This window comes from Macaca nemestrina, chromosome 5 (genome assembly GCF_043159975.1).
Source record: "Macaca nemestrina isolate mMacNem1 chromosome 5, mMacNem.hap1, whole genome shotgun sequence".
In the NCBI taxonomy this organism is placed as follows: domain Eukaryota; kingdom Metazoa; phylum Chordata; class Mammalia; order Primates; family Cercopithecidae; genus Macaca; species Macaca nemestrina.
The window spans coordinates 138,436,629-138,460,517 of NC_092129.1; the positions used below are offsets into that span (position 1 = coordinate 138,436,629).

General features: G+C 51.5%; 1 protein-coding gene across 1 annotated transcript in view; it reads right to left on the reverse strand.

Moving 5' to 3' along the window:
• The window catches only part of LOC105489549 (calpain 11), a 26,384-nt gene continuing 2,495 nt past the window's right edge, over positions 1 to 23,889 (reverse strand). The window contains exons 2-23 of the mRNA XM_011754413.2: positions 17,433 to 17,501; positions 15,098 to 15,348; positions 14,661 to 14,730; positions 11,920 to 12,038; positions 11,276 to 11,409; positions 10,973 to 11,141; positions 7,912 to 7,995; positions 7,725 to 7,810; positions 7,408 to 7,482; positions 7,062 to 7,222; positions 6,639 to 6,817; positions 4,251 to 4,262; positions 3,718 to 3,929; positions 3,382 to 3,421; positions 3,219 to 3,284; positions 3,076 to 3,133; positions 2,884 to 2,948; positions 2,573 to 2,641; positions 1,372 to 1,450; positions 1,160 to 1,276; positions 636 to 694; positions 1 to 493 (exon numbers count right to left, since the gene is read on the reverse strand). Of these exons, the coding sequence (XP_011752715.2) occupies positions 467 to 493; positions 636 to 694; positions 1,160 to 1,276; positions 1,372 to 1,450; positions 2,573 to 2,641; positions 2,884 to 2,948; positions 3,076 to 3,133; positions 3,219 to 3,284; positions 3,382 to 3,421; positions 3,718 to 3,929; positions 4,251 to 4,262; positions 6,639 to 6,817; positions 7,062 to 7,222; positions 7,408 to 7,482; positions 7,725 to 7,810; positions 7,912 to 7,995; positions 10,973 to 11,141; positions 11,276 to 11,409; positions 11,920 to 12,038; positions 14,661 to 14,730; positions 15,098 to 15,348; positions 17,433 to 17,501 (2,201 nt within the window). The 3' untranslated portion in view covers positions 1 to 466. The remainder of the gene's footprint in view (positions 494 to 635; positions 695 to 1,159; positions 1,277 to 1,371; positions 1,451 to 2,572; positions 2,642 to 2,883; positions 2,949 to 3,075; positions 3,134 to 3,218; positions 3,285 to 3,381; positions 3,422 to 3,717; positions 3,930 to 4,250; positions 4,263 to 6,638; positions 6,818 to 7,061; positions 7,223 to 7,407; positions 7,483 to 7,724; positions 7,811 to 7,911; positions 7,996 to 10,972; positions 11,142 to 11,275; positions 11,410 to 11,919; positions 12,039 to 14,660; positions 14,731 to 15,097; positions 15,349 to 17,432; positions 17,502 to 23,889) is intronic.

Genomic DNA, 23,889 nt, shown 5'->3' on the forward strand with positions numbered 1-23,889 from the left:
GCCAATGGCATGTGCTATTTATTAGAATAGTGTCCACAGGTGGGGAGGAAAAGAGAGAGGCTGTGCCAGGATGGGTGGTCAGCAGGGAGGTGTGAGCAGGACAGCAAGCATGGAGCGTAAGAAATGAGCTACAAGTCCCTTCCCTATTCTTGACCTCTCCAGCCAGGGGGATCCTGGGGAAGCATCACCTACTCTTTAGTAAAATATACTCTGAGAGCGAGCGATGGTGGGGGAAAGCCAGCCATCAGAAGCCTGGTTTGGGAAAAAAGAGAAAGGCTCTGAGCTCGGGGAGTGGGCACGGAGGTCCCACTGCTGCAGTAAACATGGCACCTGGGACCTGGGCACTGCCACCTGGAGCCCATTTCATCAGCAGAGACCGGAGAGCTGAGGGCTACAAGAAGCACCGCACCCTCCTGGGCTAGAACCTCGCTGCTGCTGGTAGAGATGGCCAGGCTCCTGCAGACCTCTATCCCCACATGGTCATCTGCAGCCACTGTGGAGACAGGAAGCAGATCCCAGGGTGGGAAGAGGTGGGGGCAGGATGCTGACCAGAGGACAGCAGAGCTGGGCGGGGGTGGGGTTGCGAGGCAGGCAGGCGCAATCCTGCAGATTCCTTCCCACCCCTCTCCAAGTACCTGTTCCAGGTTCAAGCAAATATGGCCAGTATTCTTGGGGTCCATGGTTAGAAAGAATGCTGTGTTACAGAGGAAGCGGGGGAGAGGGGCTGAGTGCTAAGTCAGTGTTCTGAAAGAACCACTCCCAACTAGGTAGGAAGGGGCAACACCAGCTGTTACTGGCTGTTCCCCACATAAATCCCCTAGCCCAGTGGGGAATTAATGAGAGCAACTCACATAGCCTCACCAGGAGCCAGGCCCAGTTCTGAGTGCCTTCCATAGACTAACTGGTTTAACCTGCACCTCAGTCCTTTGAGGGCAGCACTATTATTATCCACATTCTAAAGAGGAGGGAATGGAGGCACAGAAAGATTAAGTGACTTGCTCAAGTCACAGCTGCCAGCAAGTGGCGGAGCTGGGCTTTGAACCCATTTCACGTGTGCCTTGTAAGGGGGAGGGGCTCTGGAGCAGCACCCATCAGGGTGTATGGGAAAGGGCCCGCAGCCCCTGGCCTAGGCTGGGGTGTGGGTAGATGCCTAACTCACTGAACATCGTCTTTAGCCTCAGGAAACAGCTGATGAAGCTGTCAAAGTCTACGATCAAGTCATCATCTGCATACCTGGCCACCAGGACCTGCGTTACCTTGTTGTTCAGCTTGATGCCTGAGAGACAGAGAAGTGGGGAGGGGAAAAGTCCAGGCCTCTGGATGCTGCCATCCTCTTCCCTGCCCCAAGGCCCACACCTGACCCTTGGCCACCTGCTTTCTCAATAGCCAACCGCATCTCATAGGAGTTCAAGGTGCCTGAATGGTCCTGGTCACACTCTCTGAAGATGTCCTGAATAGACAGACAGATGTGGTAGGGCCACATGCATGGCATGGTGGTTGAAGTAATGAAATACTGAGGCCGGGTGCAGTGGGTCACGCCTGTAATCCCAGCACTTTGAGAGGCCGAGACAGGTGGATCATCTGAGGTCAGGAGGTCGAGACCAGCCTGGCCAACATGACAAAACCCCGTCTCTACTAAAGATACAAAAATTAGCTGGGTGTGGTGGTGCATGCCTATAATCCCAGCTAGTCAGGAGGCAGGAGGTGGAGGTTACAGTGAGCAGAGATCGCACCACTGCACTCCAGCCTGGGCAACAGAGTGAGATTCCGTCTCAAAAAAAAAAAAGAGGCCGGGCGCGGTGGCTCAAGCCTGTAATCCCAGCACTTTGGGAGGCCGAGGCGGGCGGATCACGAGGTCAGGAGATCGAGACCATCCTGGCTAACACGGTGAAACCCCGTCTCTACTAAAAATACAAAAAACTAGCCAGGCGAGGCGGCGGGCACCTGTAGTCCCAGCTACTCGGGAGGCTGAGGCAGGAGAATGGCGTAAACCCGGGAGGCGGAGCTTGCAGTGAGCTGAGATCCGGCCACTGCACTCCAGCCTGGGTGACAGAGCAAGACTCCGTCTCAAAAAAAAAAAAAAAAAAAAAAAAAAAAAAAGAGAAGAAAAGAAAAGAAAAATAAATACTTTAGGACAGTCGGCTCACAGCAGTGGCCTAAGACACCATGCCCCAACTCCAACCCTGGCCCACTCCTGATATGCCTATCATCTGGTGACCTAAGGGTTAATGCCAAGCATGGGTTGTCAGAGGCACTGGTGCCCTGCCCGGCGCTCTCTGTGTGCATCCTTCATGACTAGTTGATACCTGAGCTATACTTGTTATAAAATATTTTGACTGGGTAATATGCCACACTCCAACAGACCCTCTTCTAGTGTGTGTGTGTGTGTGTGTGTGTGTGTGTGTGTGTGTGTGTGTGTTGTGTCTGTATGTGTGTATGTGTGTGTGTGAGTGTGGTGTGGGGGTGTGTGTGTGTGGTTAGGGCTCCGGTTCTAGCTTCCCCTCATTAGTTCCATCTCTCCTAAGACCCTCTTTTCCTTACCCCTGGAGGCTGCCCTTTTAGTGCCCTTTACCGTCCATTTCTTGAGTTTTTTCCACAGGATCTTGAACTCTAGAAGCCCCAGCTTGCCAGAGTCATCTTTCTGGAAGGTGGTCAAGGACAGCAGAGAAGGGAGTGGAGAAGGCATCCCAGGGGACAGGGAAGCAGCAGGGCTTCCCGAGGGGACACACAAGCCCTGGGATTCCGGTACTGTAGCAGCCAGAAGAACTGGCATCTTCTGCTACCACAGAGCCTACTCCCCATCAGGGAGGAGGGCATGGCTGGCCTCTGGGCCAGGCTTGTAGGCAGGGGACAGGGCCAAGAGAGCACTGGACAGGAGGATACATCCATGAGGTTGATCATGCAGCGGCAAGCATCCAGGCCAAAGCCCTTGGTCTTGAAGCTTTTGACTGTGAGGAAGGGAGGGGGTAGAAAGGAGAGACAGGGTAAATGAGGTATCGTGGGGGGCACTGGGAGTGATCCAGAGGGCACAAAATATGGGGGAGGGGTCGCGTGCAGCAGGAGTGGAAGACTCACATTTGATGGCCATCCTGTTGAGCAGCCTCTGGAGCTCGTGCGCCCCTATCTCCTTGCCCTAGGAAGGGGGACAGTGAACCCCACTTGGGTCCCTCCAGCCCCTCATCCCCCTCCCATCAGCCCTCCGCCTGTGGCCTGCTCACCTCTCCTGCCACCATCTTAAACAAATGTAGGAAGTCCTGGTCCATGTCATCCTCAGAGACCTTTTCCTTGGGGCAAGGGAGCGGGAAAGGGACCTGGTCAGAAAACTTCCTTCACAGGCCCGGGAGCTTCCTTCCAACCCCCAGCCCTACAGCCTCCCCTCACCTCTTGGAGTTGCTCAGCATAGTTGACTTCATCCAATTCCCTGGGCAAAATCATTGAAAGCTCAAGAGTTACCGGGGGAGGGAGATGGGGATTTCAGCAGGGTGCTCTGGGGGTCATGTCATGTCTTTGAAGCAATATAGGGCAGCTCCATGGAAATCTGGGTTCTAGTTCTAGGTCTGGTTCTGCCACTAACTGGGACTTCACCTTTTCATGCCTCAGTTTCCCTGACTGTAAAATAGGGACAAAGTGAGGGAGGACCTGACAGCAGCTCCCTGAGCTTGATATCCTGCAGCTCTTGGGTGGCAGGCCTTGGAGCAGTGAGGTGCAGTCCCTTACCATGACTCGCTGTGCTTCTCGGTGAAGACACGAAGTAGGAAGTCGGCATCTCTGTGTGGCTCAAAGGTGGAGGGAATAATGATATACTCCCCCGGAGGCAGCCGGAGTTGGCTGCTCACCTCCCGTGAGTTGGCGAAGATCTCTGAGAAGCCATGGTCCTGATACTTCACGAAGAATTCCTTCTTCAAGGGGACATCCTGGATGTTCTGAAACTATATGCACTCTGGACGTGGGTACAGGACTGGCACGGGAGGTTAGGGAGGGAGGGCCCCCCAAGGTGAACAGCCTGGCCGGGCAGGGTTGGAGGTAGGTGCCACCACCAACTGACCTGGCCTGGACACCACCTAAGTGGTCCGCAACTCCAATAGGGTCTCTTCCTTTCCCGACCCCTACCAGTCCCCAAGAGGGCTGGAATCCTAACCCAGTGACCCCCAGAGCCTCTCGCCAAATTCCACCCTTTGCCAATCCACTTGCAGCCAGGGGTGGGGTGGGTGTGTGTCCAGGAACAAGCCCCACATCTTTATCTTCTGTACCTCCTTTGGGACCTGGGAAGGGAAGAAAGAGGAGAGTCAGATCTCTAGGGTGGTAAAGGGCCTCAGGCCTTCGGAAGCCAAACGGGATGTGTATAGTGTGTGTCTGTGTCTGTGTGCGTGTGTTTTTGGAGGGGTATTAAGAGCCCTGGGACACGGGTGGTGGAGTGGGGCACGGGCTCTGACAGTTCAAAGGTCCTGGCATTAACAATCCCTCTGCTGTAGAGGTGGGAGGATTGCTTGAGCTGGAGGTCAAGGCTGCAGTGAGTCATGATCACGTCACTGCCCTCCAGCCTGGGCAACAGAGTGAGACCCTGTCTCAAAAAAAAAAAAAAAAAAAAAAATCCTTCAGCTTTCAGTAGTAAAGTACAGTTTATATAAGGTAGATTTTTATCATTCCAGGTTAAGGGAAGGAAACAGAATCCCAAAGATGTAAGGTGATTTGTCCAACCTCAGATGGCTGAAAAGTGAAAGAGCTGGGATAAAAATGTAGGACAGTGTTTTGCTTTTCCGTGGAACACTCGTATCCTGCAGGAAGTGAACAGAAGATTACTAAAATTGAGGATCGAGGACAAATAAGTTTGTAAAAATGTGAGTTAAACCAAGTTAAACAGGTTGCTGTATTGCAGAGGTGGCTTATCAGCACCTCAGTGTGCTTGTGTGCACCGGAGAGCTCGGGCTGGAGTCGTCTTTCCTGAGCTTTTCTAACCTTGACGATGTCTTTGGGACAGGGTCTCGCTCTGTGCCCAGGCTGAAGTGCAGTGGTGCGATCATGGCTCGCCGCAGCTTTGACCTCCTGGGCTCCAGTGATCCTCTCACCTCAGCTTCTCGAGTAGCTGGGACCACAGGTGTGTGCTACCATGCCCGGCTAATTTTTTGTTGTTGTTGTTGAGACAGGCTCTTGCTGTGTTGCCTATGCTGGTGTTAAATTCCTTGGGCATCCTCCGAGTGATCCTCCCACCTCGGCCTCCCAAAATGCTGGGATAACAGGCATGAGCCACCACCCCCAGCAAAAATGTCATCCTGAGGCACCAGTCTGTTAACCTGGTGGACTAATGGCCCTAAGAGTAGGGCAAGGCTTGTGTCTGTTTTGCTCACTATTGAACCCCTGGAGACTGAACTGGGGCCTGGCATACAGTAGATGCTCCATATAACTTGCTTATAGAAGGGAAAGCAAGTGAACGAACAACATTCTTTTGGAGATTTGGAGAATTTTGAAAAGCATGGTTTGGCTTGGGAAATGCTTCTCAGGGCTTTCTCTTGGCTCCTGGAATGAGTGCGGCTGGTGGAGCAGACAAGGGGGATGGATTGTCGGCGGGGGGCATGGATTGTCCGCAGGGGGCGGCGTGTGGAAAAGTCTCAGAGTGCCTGGGAATCAGGACACAGGCTTGGCCTCTGACCCTTGGATGTGTGAGCTTGGGCAAGTGACTTCATATCGCTGGTCCACAGGCTCCTTCTGCTTCCTTAAAGGTATTAGTAGTATTCCTGAGACCTTTGGAACAATGCCTGGCACAAAGGATAAAATCCATGAAGAGAAAACTGCTGGCTCTGGCTTGAAAAGCACAAAGCACCATTCAAGAGTCAGGGCTTAGCCTGGGCAACATAGTGAGACCCTATCTTACAAAAAATTAAAAAAAAAAAAAAAAACTAGCAGGACAATTGCCTGCAGTCCTAGCTAGTCAGGAGGCTGAGGTAGGAGGATTGCTTAAGCCTGGGAGGTCAGGGCTGCTATGAGCTGTAATCACACCACTGCATTCCAACCTGGGCAACAGATTGAGACTCTGTCTTAAAAAAAAAAAAAAAAAGAAATCAGGGCTATGAAGCCTGTTGGAGCCTGTTCCTCTCCCAGGCAGGAAGTGGCCCTGGGGAGAAAGGAGTGAGGCCAGGCGGCTGGGCGTGGTGGCTCACACTTGTAATTCCAACACTTTGGGAGGCCGAGACAGGCAGAGTACCTGAGGTCACGAGTTCCAGACCAGCCTAGCCAACATGGTGAAACCCCATCTCTACTAAAAATACAAAAAATAGCTGGGCATGGTGGTACATGCCTGTAATCCAGCTACTGGGAAGGCTGAGACACGAGAATCACTTGAACTGGGGAGGCGGAGTTTGCAGTGAATGGAGATTGTGCCACTGCAATCTTTCTTTCCCTGCCCTCACCTGGGCAACAGAGTGAGACTCTGTCAAAAAAAAAAAAGAAAGAAAGAAAGAAAGAGGGAAAGAGGGAAAGAGAGGGAAAGAGAGAAAGAAAGAAAGAAAAGAAAGGAAAGAAAGAAAGGAAAGAAAGGAAGCAAGAAAGCAAGAAAGTAAGAAAGCAAGCAAGCAAGCAAGCAAGAAAGGAGTGAGGCCAGGTGAGAGAGAGTGAGTGGCCGGGGGGACCAGCCAGGCACCCACCGAATACAGGACAAAGCCAATGGTCTGCAGCTGGGTTCCCTGCTGCCGTGCATGCCGCCAGTTCTTCTGCATCAGGGCCACCAGGCAGGTGCAGACCACAGCATCGTTCTCTGTGTCATCCTCTGGGTCATCTCCCTCAGGGAGAGAGATCTTAAACTGGGGGTTGGTCCAGAACGTGCCTGTGGTGGAAGCGGGTCAGCATGGTTATATGGGGGCTTCCCTTGGCCACGCCCTTTCCAGGGTGGACCGAGCTTCCCCAGCCACACAGGAGTTGTCTCCTCCACAGGGGCTGTGAAATCTGACTAACCCCTGACCTCATGGACCCTGACTCCGGTGACTTGTGCCCCAGGTCTGGTTTCATGGTGAGCCATGGCCCATCCTTCACTCCCTGCACACCCCCTCCCCCTGAACCCCCTCACCCACCAGGGTGGTTCCTGCAGCCCCCTGCGGAGCTGCCTCTGCGCCAGCTGCCCTCATAGAAGGTGGTGTGCCAGTAGCTCTTGTAGTCCCCAGAGAGTGCATCAGGCGTGAGGTTGCAGATCTCCAGGAGCGTGAAGTTGTTCAGGAAATCTTGGTAGGACATCCTGTGGTGGGGTGGGGGTGGAGCCCATCAGCAGCACACTTGCATCCTCAGTTCCCTCTCCCTGAACCGCAACCCCTCAACAACCACCGGAGCCTCTGCATCCAAGGCGCAGAGAGGAGCGGAGCAGGGAGATGAAGGACCAGGGCCTGGGGCAGTGGTAGGAAGCCCACTCCAAGCCACACTGACCAGAACTCCCCGTCCTCCATCTTGTGCAGCAGCTGCATCTGAATGTCTGGGGCCACCTCTTCCCACTCGCTGGACCTGGAGCAGAGACGGGCGGTGGAAGGAGAGGGGCGGAAGTCACGTGGCACCTCCTTCCTCTCCAAGGGACTCCCTCTTCCCTGAATGCCTGCCTGCTGGGGTGCGGAGCTAGATGGAGAATCTAGAGGGAGGGGCTTTGCCCTGTTGTACAGGTTTTTCTCCCAGATGGGATACCAGTCGGTCCACCTAGCACTGCCTGCTGTATCCTCTGACCACCCCTGACCTGGATTGGGGGCACCTACCTGTCACTCCAAGCTCCATTCCACTCAATCCGGCCCCAGGGATTCCGGACCCGAATCAGTGTTTCCATTTTGCCTCTGTAGTGGACCTGGGTAGGCAGGGGTGGTTAAAGGTCAGAGTTATGGGGACAGGGAGACGTTCTCCTCCTTCTCAGGGTCCTCGGGGTAGGGCACGTTTCTCAGGACTCACATCCTGAAGGCCAGTCACTGAGTAAGCGTGCCCTCTCACCAGCATCTTGTTGGTCATGGACTCCAGGTCACTGTCGCTGGTGACCTACAGAACAGAGAGGAAGGGAAGGTACGGAGGACCTGGACTGGGCACCCAAAGGAAGGGAGAGCTCTCCAGGTTAATTTTTTTTTTTTTTTTTTTTTTTTTTGAGACGGAGTCTCACGCTGTTGCCCAGGCTGGAGTGCAGTGGCGCGCTCTCGGCTCACTGCAAGCTCCGCCTCCCGGGTTCCCGCCATTCTCCTGCCTCAGCCTCCTGAGTAGCTGAGACTACAGGCGCCCGCCACCGCGCCCGGCTAATTTTTTGTATTTTTAGTAGAGACGGGGTTTCACTGTGGTCTCGATCTCCTGACCTTGTGATCCGCCCGCCTCGGCCTCCCAAAGTGCTGGGATTACAGGCTTGAGCAACCGCGCCCGGCCCTGGGTTAATTCTTTTAAACTAAACTTTTAAATTATTATCATTATTTTGAGGTAATTGTAGATTCACATGCAATTGTAAGAAATCATACAGAGAAACCCCATGTATCCCATTCTCAGGTTCCCCCAGTGGTAACATCTGGCAAAACTACAGTGAAATATCAAACCAGAATGTTTTAAAAATTGTTATTATTATTATTTATTATTATTTGAGACAGAGCTTCGCTCTTGTTGCTCTTGGAGTGCAGTGGCGAGATCTCGACTCACTGCAACGTCTGCCTCATAGGTTCAAGTGATTCTCCTGCCTCAGCCTCCCAAGTAGCTGGGATTACAGGCACCTGCCAACACGCCTGGCTAATTTTTTGAGTTTTTAGTATGGATGGTGTTTCACCATGTTGGCCAGGCTGGTTTCGAACTCCTGACCTCAGGTGATCCACCCACCTCGGCTTCCCAAAGTGCTGGGATTACAAGTGTGAGCCACTGCACCCAGCTTTATTATTATTTTTGAGACAGGGTCTCGCTGTGTCACCCAGGCTGGAGTGCAGTGGTGTGATCTCGGTTCACTGAAGCCTTGACCTCCTAGCCTCGAGCAAGCCTCTCATGTCAGCCTCCTGAGTAGCTGAGACTACAGCTAATTTTTGTATTTTTAGTAGAGATTGGGTCTTGCCATGTTGCCCAGGCTTGTCTCAAAATTCTGGGCTCAAGCAATCTGCCCACCTCAGCCTCCCAAAGTGCTGGGATTACAGGTGTGAGCCACTGTGCCCAGCCCAGAATGCTGATATGGATGCAATCCATAAACCTGATACAGATTTCCCCAGTTTTACAAGTGCTCACTTTTGTGTGCTCTATGCAATTCCATTATGTGTAGTTTCGTGTAGCCACCACCACAGTCAAGATATAGAACATTTCTATCACCACAAGCATCCCTTGAGTCACCCTTTTATAACCAAACCCATCTCTTCTCACGACTCCCCTTCCCTAAACCCTGGCAACCACTCGTCTCTTCTTAATTTCTATTATTTTGTCATTTCAAGAATGTCATTTAAGGCCAGGCGCAGTGGCTCACGCCTATAATCCCAGCACTTTGGGAGGCCAAGGCGGGCAGATCACCTGAGGTGGGGAGTTCAAGACCAGTCTGGCCAACATGGTGAAACCCTGGCTCTACTAAAAATACAACAATTAGCCAGGTGTGGTGGCAGGCTCCTATAATCCCAGCTACATGGGAGGGTGAGGGAGGAAAATCGCTTGAACCCAGGAGGTAGATGTTGCAGTGAGACGAGACCACACTGCTGCTCTCCAGCCTGGGCAACAGAGTGAGAATCTGTCTCAAAAAAAAAAAAAAGAATGTCATTTAAATGGAATCACGCAGTGTGTAACCTTTGGGGGTTGTCTTTTTTTTTTTTTCTTTTCTCTCAGCTAATTATTATTATTATTGTTTTTGGTAGAGATGAGGTCTCACTATATTCCTTAGACTGGTCTCGAACTCCTGGGCTCAAGCAATTCTCCCACCTCAGCCTCCCAAAGTGTTGGAATTACAGGCGTGAGCCACTGCACCTGGCTGGGTTTGGCGTTTTTCATTCAGCATAATTCCCCTGAGATCTCTCCTAGTTTCTCTGAGTATCAGTAGTTTGTTCCTTTTTATTGCTGAGTAGTATTCCATGGTGTGTAATCAACACAGTTTGTTTAACCATTTACTCATTGAAGGACATCTAGGTTGTTTCCTGTTTGGGGGCTATGATGAATAAGGTTGCTGCAAACATTTGTGTACAAACATTTTTGGAGACATGTCTTCATTTCTCTGGGATAAATGCCAAGAATGCAGGGTCATATGTTGCACCCTGTGTTCATGTATTTTGTCGAGCAAATGTTGGTTGGGTGCCTATTGCATGCTGGGCTCCTTCCTAAGTTCCAGGGTCCAGCAGTGAATGAGACAAAGAAGGTCACTGCCCTCATGGAATGTGAGTACTATCCAGAGAAGATGGGCTATGAGTGAAAACATAGATAAGCAAGATAATTTCAGGTCACAATAAATGTTGGGGAGAAAGTAAAAACCAGATAGAAAGTAAAAAGGGCTGGCCGGGCACCGTGGCTCCCGCCTGTAATCCCAGCACTATGAGAGGCCGAGGTGGGTAGATCACTTGAGGTCAGGAGTTCAAGACCAGCCTGGCTAACATGACGAAATCCCTTCTCTACTAAAAATACAAAAAATTAGGCAGGCTTGGTGGCATGGGCCTGTAATCCCAGCTACTTGGGAGGCTGAGGCAGGAGAATCACTTGAACCCAGGAGGTGGAGGTTGCAGTGAGCCAAGATCTTGCCACTGCACTCCAGCCTGGGAGACAGAATGAGACCCTGTCTCAAAAAAAAAAAAAAAAAAAAAAAAAAAAAAAAAAAAGAAAAAAGAAAAAAAGAAAAAAAAAAAGAAAAGAAAAAGAAAGTAAATAGGGTGGGGACAGCGACTTTAGACAGGGAGGCAGGGAAGGCTAGTCTGGGGAAAAGGCAGTTGAACTGAATGAGAAGGTGCTGGCCATGCAGATACTGGGGGAAGAGCCTTTGGGTGACAGCAACAGCAGGTGCAAAGGCCCTGAGGTGGGACCATGCTTTGCTTACTTCAATGGAGCAACCCATGAGGGAGGATCGCTCCACCGCCTTCCTAAGGAGCCTGAGCAGGTTCTGAGGGGGCCTCTGGAGTTGGAAGCTCTGGGCCACGCCTCCCGTGAAGTCCTCAAAGCCCTCTATGGTACTGCCCCCTGACAGTGCTTCATAGGACCCACTCAGCCTGTGGGCACAGAGAAGGCACTGTTGGGCTCTAGGATGGAGGTGAGGGAAGGGAGGGATGTCCTGCCACCTCCTCCCCTCCCCCTGATTCCAGCTGCCCAGACAGAGGCAGCTTCCTCGGCTCCCAGCACTCACTTGGCATATGCCTTCTCCAGCAGGGCGCTCCAGAACTCACTGCGTTCGGTTGAGTGCACGAACACCAGCTTGTCATTCTTTGTGGGCAGCCGGTCATCCACTACCACGTTCACCCACTGCCCAAACTGCCAAATCTGCGGGTAGCAACACACACCCCTTGCGTGGGAACCCTATCATCAAGCGCCTCCTAGTGGCCAGACCTGATGACACGCTAGTGTCAGAGGCTCCAATCTCCTGAATCACTGAATAAATCACTGGATAGTGAGGGAAAGGCAACCCAAAGCCTGGACCTGGCTCCGCCTCCTCTCCAGCTTCTGCCACGAGGGGAATTTGTCTACATGTAGCTCAGTTAAAGGGGCAGATTACAAAAATTATGTGACACAGACTACCAGTGTCACACACACCCACACCCACAATGGAGAGGAAGAGAAGGAGAAGGGAGAAAGAGAGCCACAAATTGCTAACAACTATTTTCTTTTGGGACTTAAAAAATCAGCTTACATGGTTTCTTTGGTGGGCAGATATTTCTCTGATGATTAGCCCAAAACCCACTCTAATAAATGCTATTTTTCAAAAGGAAAAAAGGTAAACTTTTTCCCCCCCGCTCCCCACAAAGCCATGGTGGCTCTCACACTGTCCTTCACCTGAAAATGGAAGATGCCAGCATAGTTTTTCTTGAAGCTCTGCCCCCTGGGCACCACGCGGTACAGCAGTTTGGGGCAGGTGGTAAGGGAGCCGATGGCAGCCAGCAGCCAGCAGTCCCCTGGAAAGACAGGCAGGGCTTTGCCACCCCTGAGCAACCCTTTATGTGTGGGTGGGCCTCAGAATCCAAGGCCTAGGGGAGCAGGAACTTGACCCTGTACCCCATTCTCACTCCCTGGCAGAGACGCACCCTCCCTCAACCCTCCCACTAAAGAGCGTTCAGGAAGAAGGCAAACAGGGAGAAACTGAAATCAGAGAGACTCTGGCGAGGTGAGTTTCTGTACATTTTCTTTTCTGAGACAGTGTCTTGCTATGTCACCCAGGCTGGAGTGCAGTAGCACGATCTCAGCTCACTGCAACCTCTGCCTCCCGGGTTTGAGCGACTCTGCTGTCTCAGCCTCCTAAGTAGCTGGGACCACAGGCGCCTGCCACCACACCTGGCTAATTTTTGCATATTTAGTAGAGATGGGGTTTCACCATGTTGGCCAAGCTGGTCTTGAACTCCTGGCCTCAAGAACTCCTGGCAAGTCTGCCAGCCTTGGCCTCCAAAAGTGTTGGGATTACAGACGTGAGCCACAGTGCCTGACTGTACCTTTTCTATTATGTGAGAGCCACATGCTTTTGTTTTCTTGAGTTTGGGAAAGAGGTACTTTTGGCCTCAGGCTCTAGGAACCTATTTTTTTAAAGTAAATTTTTATATGTAAGTAGAGACAGAGTTTCACTATGCTGCCCAGGCTGGTCTTGAACTCCTGAGCTCAAGTAATCCTCCTGCCTTGGCCTCCCAAGGTGCTGGGATTACAGGTATGAGCCACTGCACCTGACCAGTAACCTGCTTTATTTGAGACAGAGCCAATACTCTCCACATTCTTCCAACAGATCCAGTCACCTTCCTGCACCCTGTGAGTACACTGGTGTGGTCACGAAGGTCCCAAGAGGCCTCTCCCTCATGTCACCCACATTATATTGGGGACCGAGGGCTTAGTATGTACCCCAGCAGGACCCCTGGAGCTAGGCATTGAAGTGGGTATGGGGCAGTATCCCTGGCCTGAAGTTCAGCTAAAGGGAATCCTATGGGAGATGAGCACTACAGACCTCCATTGCCATCTGTCTCCTGGGCATCTCAGCCCTTGTTGGGTGGGGTCCAGGGGCAGGGTACTGGGCATCCTAGGCCAGGCTGAGGTTGAGGGACCAGAAAGTTTCTATGACTACCAATGGCCTCCTGGCTGCCTGGAGAGAGGAATATCAAGGACGCTCCAATCCCCCTCACCGTTGGAGTGCCTGGGAGAAGTGAATTCCCTCCTTCTCCAGCACATTGTCCCTCCAGCCTACTGAGCCACAGCAGCCACAGCAGCGGCCCTGGGGTCTAAGGTCTCCTTGGTCTCTGCTCTGCCCACACCTTGCCAGTTTTTTCTGCCCCAAGGGCACAGAATTCGGTCTCAGAGAAAGCCCACCCTGGCTTTATCCCTAAAGACGCAACGAGGGATCTGGAGGAAATCCTTGAACAGGACCAGGCTTAGGGAGGAGGATCTACCCTGGGGCTTTCCATGGGAGCCTTGTGAGAGTGGGTTGAGTGGACCCTGTTGCCCTCCTATTTGATACCCCAGATTGATCAGGTTCTAGCACCTGTAGTGGTTTCCACAAATTCTTCGACCATCCTCCCTTCCAAAGGTAGAGCCTAATTCCTCTCCTCTCGAGTGTGGACCAGATTCAGTGTTCTGACAAATAGAGTATGCTGGAAGTGATGATGTGCAACTCCTAAGACTAGGTCAGAAAAGGCATTATGGCTTCCTCCTTGTCCTCTCCCTTAGATAACTCGCTTTGGAAGAGCAAGCTACCACTTTTTGTGGACACTCAAGCAGTCCTATGGAGAAGCCTATATGGCGAGGAACTGGGGCCTCCTGCCAACAGCCAGCAAGGACCTGAGAGCTCCTGCCATGTAAGTGCACCCTCCTAAGAGCAGACCCTCCAGCCCCAGGTAAGCCTTCAGATGATCACAGGTTGCAGATGTCTTGACTGCAGCCTCCTGGTAAACCCTGAACCAGACCCATCCAGTGATTCTGCTTCTGAATTTCTGACCCACAGAAACCGTGAGATAAGAAATTTTTTTTTTTTTTTTTTTTGAGATGGAGTCTTGCTCTGTCGCCCAGGCTGGAGTGCAGTGCTGCGATCTCGGCTCACTGCAAGCTCTGCCTCCCGGGTTCATGCCATTCTCTTGCCTCCCGAGTAGCTGGGACTACAGGCGCCTGCCACCAGGCCCAGCTAATTTTTTGTATTTTTAGTAGAGACGAGGTTTCACCGTGTTAGCCAGGATGGTCTCGATCTCCTGACCTCGTGATCCGCCCGCCTCGGCCTCCCAAAGTGCTGGGATTAAAGGCGTGAGCCACTGCGCCCGGCTGTTTGTTTTTTTAAGTTGCTAAGTCCTAGGTAATGTATTATGTAGCCATAAATAACTAATATCCCCCCAGGACCCAGGCTGCAGCAGGCAGGGAGTGGCATCCAGACTCGGGAGGGGCAGAATGCGTGGTGTTCTCACTGTCATCTCCTCAGAAGGGGAGGGACAGGGAAACAGAAGCAGGCTGTCTGAACCTCAGGGCTCCCTGTTTTCCAGCTTCAAAAGACATCCTGGCACCCCTCCCCCAATCCCCTTCCCCAAGGGGAGACCAGCTTCCTGTGCCCCACTCACCGAGGATCCCCTGGCAGACGTCTGTTGGAGAAATCCCATCCATGATGAACAGAGGGTTGCTTATGATATCCTGCAGTGAAGGAATAAAGGTTTCAGGGGGCCCAGGACGCCCCCTCCCCACCTTTCTCCCACCTTTGCTGGGGAATGATGCCCACCTTGAAGTTCCAGGGGAGCAGATATGAGGGGAGGGCAGAGGGTACAGGACCAACTTGGCATAGCTGCAGCCTGTGATAACAGAGGCTGGTGGGTGATTTCCTTAGGGTTACCTGGGAGGTTTGCCTTAAGCATATTCAGAACTGTCCCTAGCTCTGATGAAGGTGGGGCCTAGTGCCAGGCTCAGAATAGGGTGGTGGGGGGTTGAAGATTCTAAAAGTGATAGAGGGATCACTACAAACTCCCCTCCGTCCATGAGTCCATGCCTCCCTTCCAGTGCCCACCTTGGGCCGCTGCCAGCAGATGTTCTGCACATTTTTGGAGTTGGGACCCAGGTCCTTGAAGCCCAGTGAGCTGGGTTCAGCAGGGAATAAGGGGTCCTCAAAGAGTTCCCCCTTTCTTAGACAGGCTGCTCGCAGCTCCTCAAAGTTCTGGTTACCAAAGTTGTGGGCATTGTGATGCTGACCCACGCCGCTGGCCTTGAGCCGGCTGTAGTTTATGTGAGCCACCATTCCTGTATCAGTATAAGTGGGCTCTGTGTAAGAAAAAATGACAAATAATGCAATTAAAAAATGTAATAAGCTGGGCACAGTGGTTCATGCCTGTAATCTCAGCACTTTGGGAGGCTGAGGTGGGAGGATATCTTGAGCCCAGGAGTTTGAGACCAGCCTGGGCGACACGGTAAGATCTCATCTCTACAAAAAAATGTTTTTTAATTAGCTGGGCATGGTGGTGTGTGCCTGTAGTCCCAGCTACTCAAGAAGCTGAGATGGAAGGATCACCTGAGCCCTGGAGTTCGAGGCTGCGGGAGTTTGAGGCTGCAACGAGATGTGATGGCGCTCCAGTCTGGGTGACAGAGCAAGACCTTGTCTCTAAAAAAAATAAATAAATAGGCTGGGCGCGGTGGCTCACGCCTGTAATCCCCGCACTTTGGGAGGCCAAGGTGGGCGGATCACGAGGTCAGGAGTTTGAGACCAGCCTGGCCAACATAGTGAAACCCCATGTCTACTAAAAATACAAGAATTAGCCGGGCGTGGTGGCGGGCGCCTGTAATCCCAGCTACTCGGGAGGCTGAGGCAGGAGAATTGCTTGAACCCAGGAAGTGGAGGTTGCAGTGAGCCGAGATGGTGCCACTGAACTCCAATATGGGTTACAGAGTGAGGCTCCATCTGAAAAAACAAAACAAAACAAAACAAACAAAAAACCCATATTGTGTGATTCTATTTATATAAAATGTCTATACAGAGAGACAGAACGTAGATTAGGGGTTGCCTATTGCTTAAGGAGATGGGGGATTAGAAGTTGATGGCTAAAAGGTATGGGATTTCTTTGGGAGGATAATGAAAACAATCTAAAATTTGTTGTGGTGCTGGATGCATAACTCTGTGAATATACGAAAAGGCACTGAATTATACACTCTTTTTTTTCCTTTTTTTTTTTAAGAGGCAGAGTCTTGCCATGTTGGCTGGTCTTGTACTCCCACCACACCCAACTGGAATTGTACTTTGGAATTATCCTTTGGTTTTTTTTGAAACAGAGTCTCACTCTGTAGGCCTGGCTGGAGTACAGCGGCTTGATCACAGCTCACTGCAGCCTTGACCTCCCGGGCTCAAATTATCTTCTCATCTCAGCCTCCTGAGTAGCTGGGACCACAGGTGTGTGCCACCATGCCTGTCTAATTTTTTAACTTCTAATTTTTGTAGAGACAGGATCTCACTATGTTGCCCAGACCAGTCTTGGACTCCTGGGCTCAAGCAATCTTCCAGTCTTGGCCTCCCAAAGTGCTAGGATTACCAGCATGAGCCACTGCACCCAGCCAAATGGTACACTTTAAATGGGTGAACTGTAGGGTATTTGAATTGTCTCTCAATAAAGCTGTTTTTTAAAAAAATGGCCTCCAGACCATCTAAACAGATGCTGCTTTTTTTTTTTTTTTTAATTTTTTTTTGAGACGGAGTCTCAGTCTGTTGCTCAGGCTGGAGTTCAGTGGCATGATCTTGGCTCACTGCAACCTCCGCCTCCCAGGTTCAAGTGATTCTTCTGCCTCAGCCTCCTGAGTAGCTGGGATTACAGGCGCCCACCACTACATCTGGCTAATTTTGTATTTTTAGTAGAGATAGGGTTTCACCATGTTAGCCAGGCTGGTCTCGAACTCCTGAACTCAGGTGATCCACCCGCCTCAGCCTCCCAAAGTGCTGGGATTACAGTCATGAGCCACCACGCCCTGCCTAGACTCCGCTCTTTTAAGGAGAGTGGAAATAATGGAGTGTAGAGAGTGGAGGGCAGAGGGAAGGGGCTGCTGGGGGTGGGCTGGGTCAGGTAATGGCTGAGTGGGTGGCACTGGGTGAGTGTCAGGGTAAGAGTTGAGTCAGGCTGGCTGATGGATCCCGGGCCTGCCAGGTGGCTTGGGACTCTGGACACCCTGCCCACACCTCCTCCCCCAGGGGGACTGCGAACCGCCAACATCCCTTCCTGAGGGTAGCCTCCCCTCCCCGCACCGCCCTCCCCACACAACACAACTGACTTCCCCCATCAGCAGGCCCAGGGGAAGAGAAGAGAGTGAAGGAGGAGGAAGAAAAAAGGGAGGCCACAGAGCCACGACTGAGTCTGCAGTCCTACCCGCATATGAGCTCCCAGGCTTCTCCTGTGATCCATCCAGGCTCTCTGCTGACTCTGGAAGACTCGGCCCTAGAATAAGAAAGAGAGTGGGAGGAAGGGAGGAAGGCTGTGGTCTAAAGTTAAACAGAGCCCAGCTGGGGCTGGGGTATAGGAAGATTTTAGAATGAGGAAAAGAACTAGGTTGGGGTGCAGCTACAGGGAGGGCAGCAGGGTTCTGGGGTTGTTTACAGGTGAGACCCTGATTGAACCCGCAGAAGGGCGAGACCCCAGAGGCAAGAGCAGGAGGCCTCAGGTATTCCTCCTACCCTGAGTAACAGAACCAGGAGACTAGTTATAACAGCAGAGCTGACAGCACTGAGCACCTTCTTTGTGCCAGGCACACCAGCCCTACAAGGGGGTACATGCAATACCCTGATTACTGGAAAAGGGAGCAGAGGCCCAGAGCCTAAGCAGCTTGCCCAAGGTCACAGTGAGGGTTGGGTGTGGGATGAAGTCCGTACTGCAGACCCTGGACTGAGCTTGCAACCTTCACCCTATGCTGAGCCCCCTAAGGGGAAGTGTTTCTCCTCAGTTGAAAGCTGGCAGAACCTGCCCCATCTCTGTTACAAAGGCATCCACGGACGATTTGTTGCTGAACTTATCCCCCTTCCTCTTGCCACTGCCCCAAGCAAACCCCTTCTCCTGTTCCACACGAGTACCTCCTTGGGATTTCCTCAGGTCCTATGATGACCCCCCCTGTTCTGGTTCCCCAAGATCTCAACACACTGCATCCCACATCAAAACAGTCATTGAGTCCTTCAATGACTAAGAATCCCCTCCTAGGACCCTAATATCTCATTGCTACCATCACTGGCCGAGGCCAGGGCCTTCAGACAACCCCCAGACCTCAAATGGCCTCTTGTCTCCTAAAGACCCTCTCCAATTCATCACATATGTTGCCCCCACCACACACCACACCAACTCCCTTTGAATGAGGTTTTGAACCCTTTACTTCCTCCGGAAACTTTCAGGATATCGCTTTGCCAGCAGAATAAGGCCAGCCCCCAGAGCCCTCTCCAACCCTGGGCCTACCACTCCCAGTACAGACCCATCCCTTTGACCCCTCTTGAGTGTTCCAGACTTGGGGAGACCCTGCCTGGCCAAGCAGCTCTCCTGAGCTCTGCGTCCCAGGAGAGACAGTCCCTCCAGCAGTCTCCTCAACCTAGTCCTCCCCTTCCCTCCACCTAGCCAGAGACCTGGGGATCTTCCCAGACCCTGTCACTATGCCCCTTATCTACTGCACCCTCTTAGCATCTCTCCTGTCCTCCCCCGCACAGCCCGTGATAGGGGCTGCCCCTGTGCAGAGCCACATTGAGTACAGTAAGTGAGGACTGGAAGTCAAGCATCCCCTCACAGGGAGGCCTCCCAAAACATCCCTTTATCTCCTCATGCCTTGGCTTCTCCACCTGGGGGATGGATGATATTCTAAAGTGTTTGCATTTGTTTCTGACACAAAGCTCACTCAAGAAGTTAACCTTAAATAGCAAAAATCTAGGCCAGAAGAATGATTCCCTAACTGGCCCCTTTCTTCTAACATCCTCCTCCCCAACTAGTTCTCTACAGTGTTAGCTAAGATTTTGAAAATGCGAACCTGGGGTGGCATGGTGGCTCACCCCTGTAATCCCAGCACTTTGGGAGGCTGAGGCAGATGGATCACTTAAGGCTAGGAGTTCAAGACCAGCCTGGCCAACATGGTGAAACCTCATGTCTACTAAAAATACAAAATTATTAGCTGGGTGTGGTGGTGCACACCTGTGGTCCCAGCTACTCCTGTGGCTGAGGTAGGAGGTGGCTTGAACCTGGGAGGTGGAGGTTGCAGTGAGTTGAGGGAGCGCCACTGCAGTCCAGCCTGTGTGGCAGAGTGAGACTGTCTCAAAAAATAAAAATAAAATAAAATAAAATGCAAACCTGATTATAGATACTGCACCCGCTGCCCAATACTTTAGATGTGTTTCCCTTGTTAGCATGACAAACCCAAACCAGGCTGCCACCTGCCATCTGGCCCCATGCCTTTCTGCACAGGCTACCCTCATTCCTCTTGCCGTCCTTGTGCCTCTGCCTGCAATCATTCCTGATCCCATGCCCACAATGGGTCCACTGGGAAAAAGTCCTGTCCAGCCTCCCAGTGCCTGCTTGATGCCGCCTCCTCTGTGAAGCCTCCCCGGTGGTGTCCGCACAGAACTTGGGGCTGCGCTATCTTCCTACACTTTTGTTAGGACACCCATCACTACCTGCCTTCCCTGAGTTGACTTGTCTGCCTCCTCTGTGAGGCTGTGAGCTCTCAAGAGGAGAGGGTGAGGCCACCTTGTATACTACTCAGTTTCAAAATGCTGGCTCAAAAATGTTTGCAATGAATGAATGGATGCCTTGCTTAGTATTGTGGTTAATTTTTCATAGATGTTTTCTCTCTCCCACCCCTCCCCTACTCCCTATCCTGCAGCAACCCCAATATACAATATATTTTGTTTATTGTTTACCTCCCCCATGAGTGAAAGCCTGTGAGGGCAGGGATTTTTGTCTGTTTTGTTTGCTGCTGTATCCCTGCTGCTGTATTGAGTACATAGTAAGTGTTCAATATAGATATACTTTTTTGAGACAGAGTCTCACTCTATTCCCCAGGCTGCAGGGCAGTGGCAGTTACAGCTCACTGCAACCTCAAACTCCTGAGCTCAAGCAATCCTCCCTCCTCAGCCTCACGAGACCAGCAAGGGGGAACATAGTGAGACTTCTGTGCCTACAAAATAAAAATTAAAAAAAATTAACTGGGCATGGTAGCATGTGCCTGAGGTCCCAGCTCCTTGGGAGACCGAGGTGGGAGGATCGCTTGAGGCTGGGAGTTGGAAGCTGCAGTGAGCCCTAATTCTTCCTGTGGGGAAAAGAAAGAGAGATCAGCCTGTTACTGTGTCTATATAGAAAGAAGTAGACATAAGAGACTCCATTTTGTTCTGTATTTGAGATGCTGTTAATCTGTGACCCTACCCCCAACCTTGTCCTTGCAAGAGACATGTGCTGCGGTGACACAAGGTTTAATGGATTTTGGGCTGTGCAGGATGTGTCTTTGTTAAACAAGTGCCTGAAGGCAGCTTGCTGGTTAAAAGTCATCACCATTCTCTTAATTTCAACTACCCAGGGACACATACACGGCCAAAGGTCGCAGGGACCTCTGCCTAGGAAAGCTAGGTATTGTCCAAGGTTTCTCCCCATGTGATAGGCTGAAACAATGCTGCTAAAAGGTTTATGGAGATGTTTGCATATGCATCTCAAGGCACAGCATTTTCCTTTAAACTTATTCATGTCACAGAGGTTTTTGTTCATATGTCTTACTGCCAATTTCCTCCCTACAATGATCCTATTGTCCTGCCACTCCCTTATCTTTAAGATGGTAAAGATAATTATCAATAAATACTAAGGGAACTCAGAGACCGGTGCCAGCGTGGGTCCTCTGTATGCTGAGTGCCGGTCCCCTGGGCCCACTTTTTCTTTCTCTATACTTTGTCTCTGTGTCTCATTTCTTTTCTCGTCTCTCGTTCCACCTAACGAGAAACAACAACAGGTGTGGAGGGGCAGGCCACCCCTTCACTTCCACTGTACTCCAGCCTGGGTGACAAAGTGAGACCCCCCATCTCAAAAACAAACAAACAAACAAAAAATAATAAGGTTGAGGAGACTCAGGATCCTGAATTTTGCTTCTCCATAGAGCCTGTAACTTGTGATGAGAAGATATTAGGAATCCTGCCTCAGTTATGAGTAGTGAGCACTTATATAGCATTTCTAAAAATAATAATAGCTAGCAGCATTTGAGGGCTCACTACAATAGAGTCTTTGGCTTGTGATGAGAAGATATTAGGAATCCTGCCTCAGTTATGAGTAGTGAGCCCTTATATAGCATTTCTAAAAATAATAGTTAGCAGCGCTTGAGGGCTCACTACATGCCCGGCACTATTCTAAACACCCTACATGCATTAGCTGATTGAATCCTCACAACAACCCCACTGGTTAGGCTTACTATTATAACTTCCCTGCTGTAGACAGAGAAACTGAGATAGAGAGAGGCTGAACTTCCTCAGACTCAGTGGGCATTACAGTCAGGGCAGGCTGCTCTATGCTCTCAACCTCCCAGCTGCCTTGCTGGGAGGTTGCCACAGTGAGGGGCCACAGCTGTGCTGGAGAAGGATGAGTGAGTCAGCTGGCCTCGGTGCGTCCCCTTCGTCCACTATACTGCAACTTGTGTGTGGTCTTTGTGAAGTCACCTCCCCTGTGTGGAGTAGCTGACAGGGGGTGTTAGGATGGATAAAGGTGTTGGAAAAGGGGTGGCTTGTCCCTTTTTAGCAGAGCTAATGCCTTGGGCTGCGCTGGAGCCAGAGTGTCAGCTGTGTGACCTTAGGCGAGTTGTTTGACCTCCCTGAGCCTTGGTTTCCTCACCTGTGTATAGAGGCTGCTACATTCTACATGGGAGGGGTGTTTCAGGGTTGAAGAATGCAACATGTGTGAAAAAGACTGGGGTTTAGTAGATGCTCAGGAAACATTAGTCACCTTCTCCCCACTGACCTGGCTGGTCAACTAGTATTTGTTGAGCTCCTTCTAGGATCACATGGCCTGTGCTCTGTGTCACATATGCGTCCCTCCATCATAGGATTTAATGATACTAGTGATATTACTCCAATATTGGAGTCATGTGTGTGCTTGTCTGTCTTTGCCACTGGTTTGAGCTCCTGAGACCAAACCCTAACTCATGTTAGGCATGTTTTATGGAGCATTTATTCTGGGCTGGCACTGAGGGGTCGAGGTGAATGCACCCCCAACGTGGAGCGTGGAGAAGACTCTCCCATGCGATTCCTCCGCAGGTTCAGCTCCAAGGGCCACGGAGACAGAAGAAGGTGCAGGAAAAGAGGCCACCAGGTTGAGGGGATCATCAGGGAGGTTCTGCGGGAGAGTGACTATCCCCCTTTCCCTGCTCTAAGCACATCCCGTTCTCCTGAGGGTGGGGTGCACTTTGACTTCCTGGTTCTGGAAGCATCAGGGCTGGGAAGCAGGGAAGCGGGTGGGTAGAGCCAGAGTCTGGGAGTTCTCCCCATTCTTTTCTCCCTCCATTTTCCTCAAACCATCTCTTCTAACCCAAGCTCTCTGGGATTATCTTAGAAATGGTAACGGAAGCCCCCTCACCCCCTCAGGCTATGATTACAGGGGTGTGTGTGTGTGTGTGTGTGTGTGTGTCTTTATTCAAAGAGACCGTGAGGGGGGCTGAGGGGGATAAACAGTGGAGCCCCCTTCAGATGAAGAGGGTTCCAAGGGAAGGGTGGAAAGCAGTCCTGAAGGGGGAGAGCTGAACACTTCTGTTTCAGCCCCAATCCGTATTTGTGAAGCTGGCAGATCAGGATGACTATTCCCATCTGACCTGGGTGGAAGCCAGGGCCTCCCAGAGAGTTTGAGTCAGAGGTTCTCAACCCAGGGTGATGATGGCCCCCAGGGAACAGGTGGCAATGTCTAGAGGCAGTGTTGGTTGTCATAACTGGGGCAGGTCTCGGGGAGCTACTGGCATCTAGTAAGTTGAGGCCAGGGATGATGCTGGGCGCCCCTCAGTGTAGAGGAAAGCCTCCATGATAAAGAATTTTCCAGTTCAAAATGTCAAGAGAGCTGGGGTTGACAAACCTGGGTTGAGCCAATCATCTAAGGCCATTCACATGATAAGGCAAACCACTCCATGCCCTTCCACCATGCAGTCACTCCAGGCAGCCGCTACCCTGGCTGCTCCGAGGACTGAGGGTGTTGAGCTCTCCTGGGGGCCTGGAAGGACCAGGGAAGATGCTGTTGTTTGAGAAGACTGAAAGAACATCAGAGGGCAGGCCAAGGCACTTCAGGTTCCATCTCACCTCCCTTGTCTCATTTCCCCAGAGCTCTCTGTCCCCTAGTCACCACCCAGCCCAACAAACCATTTCTCACTGTCTGGCCCCCAAACCCTGCTTCGAAGCTGCATACCCAGTCCCCAGGGTGTGAGGTCATTACTCAGCTCTGACTTGCAGGAAGGACTGACACACCTATCCACACCACCACAGTTGTCATGGAAAATGTCTTTAGGCCGGGCACTGTGGCTCACACCTGTAATCCCAGCACTTTGGGAGGCCGAGGCGGGTGGATCACCTGAAGTCAGGCATTCAAGACCAGCCTGGCCAACATGGTGAAACGCCGTCTCTGCTAAAAACATAAAAATCAGCTGGGTGTGGTGGCACGTGCCTGTAGTCCCAGCTACTCAGGAGGCTGAGATAGGAGAATCGCTTGAACCTGGGAGGTGGAGGTTGCAATGAGCCAACGTTGGGCCACTGCACTCCAGCCTGGGCAATAGAGTGAGACTCTATCTAAAAACAAAACAAAACAACAACAACAACAAAAACAAAAGAAAACATCTTTTTAGAGAGGGCAA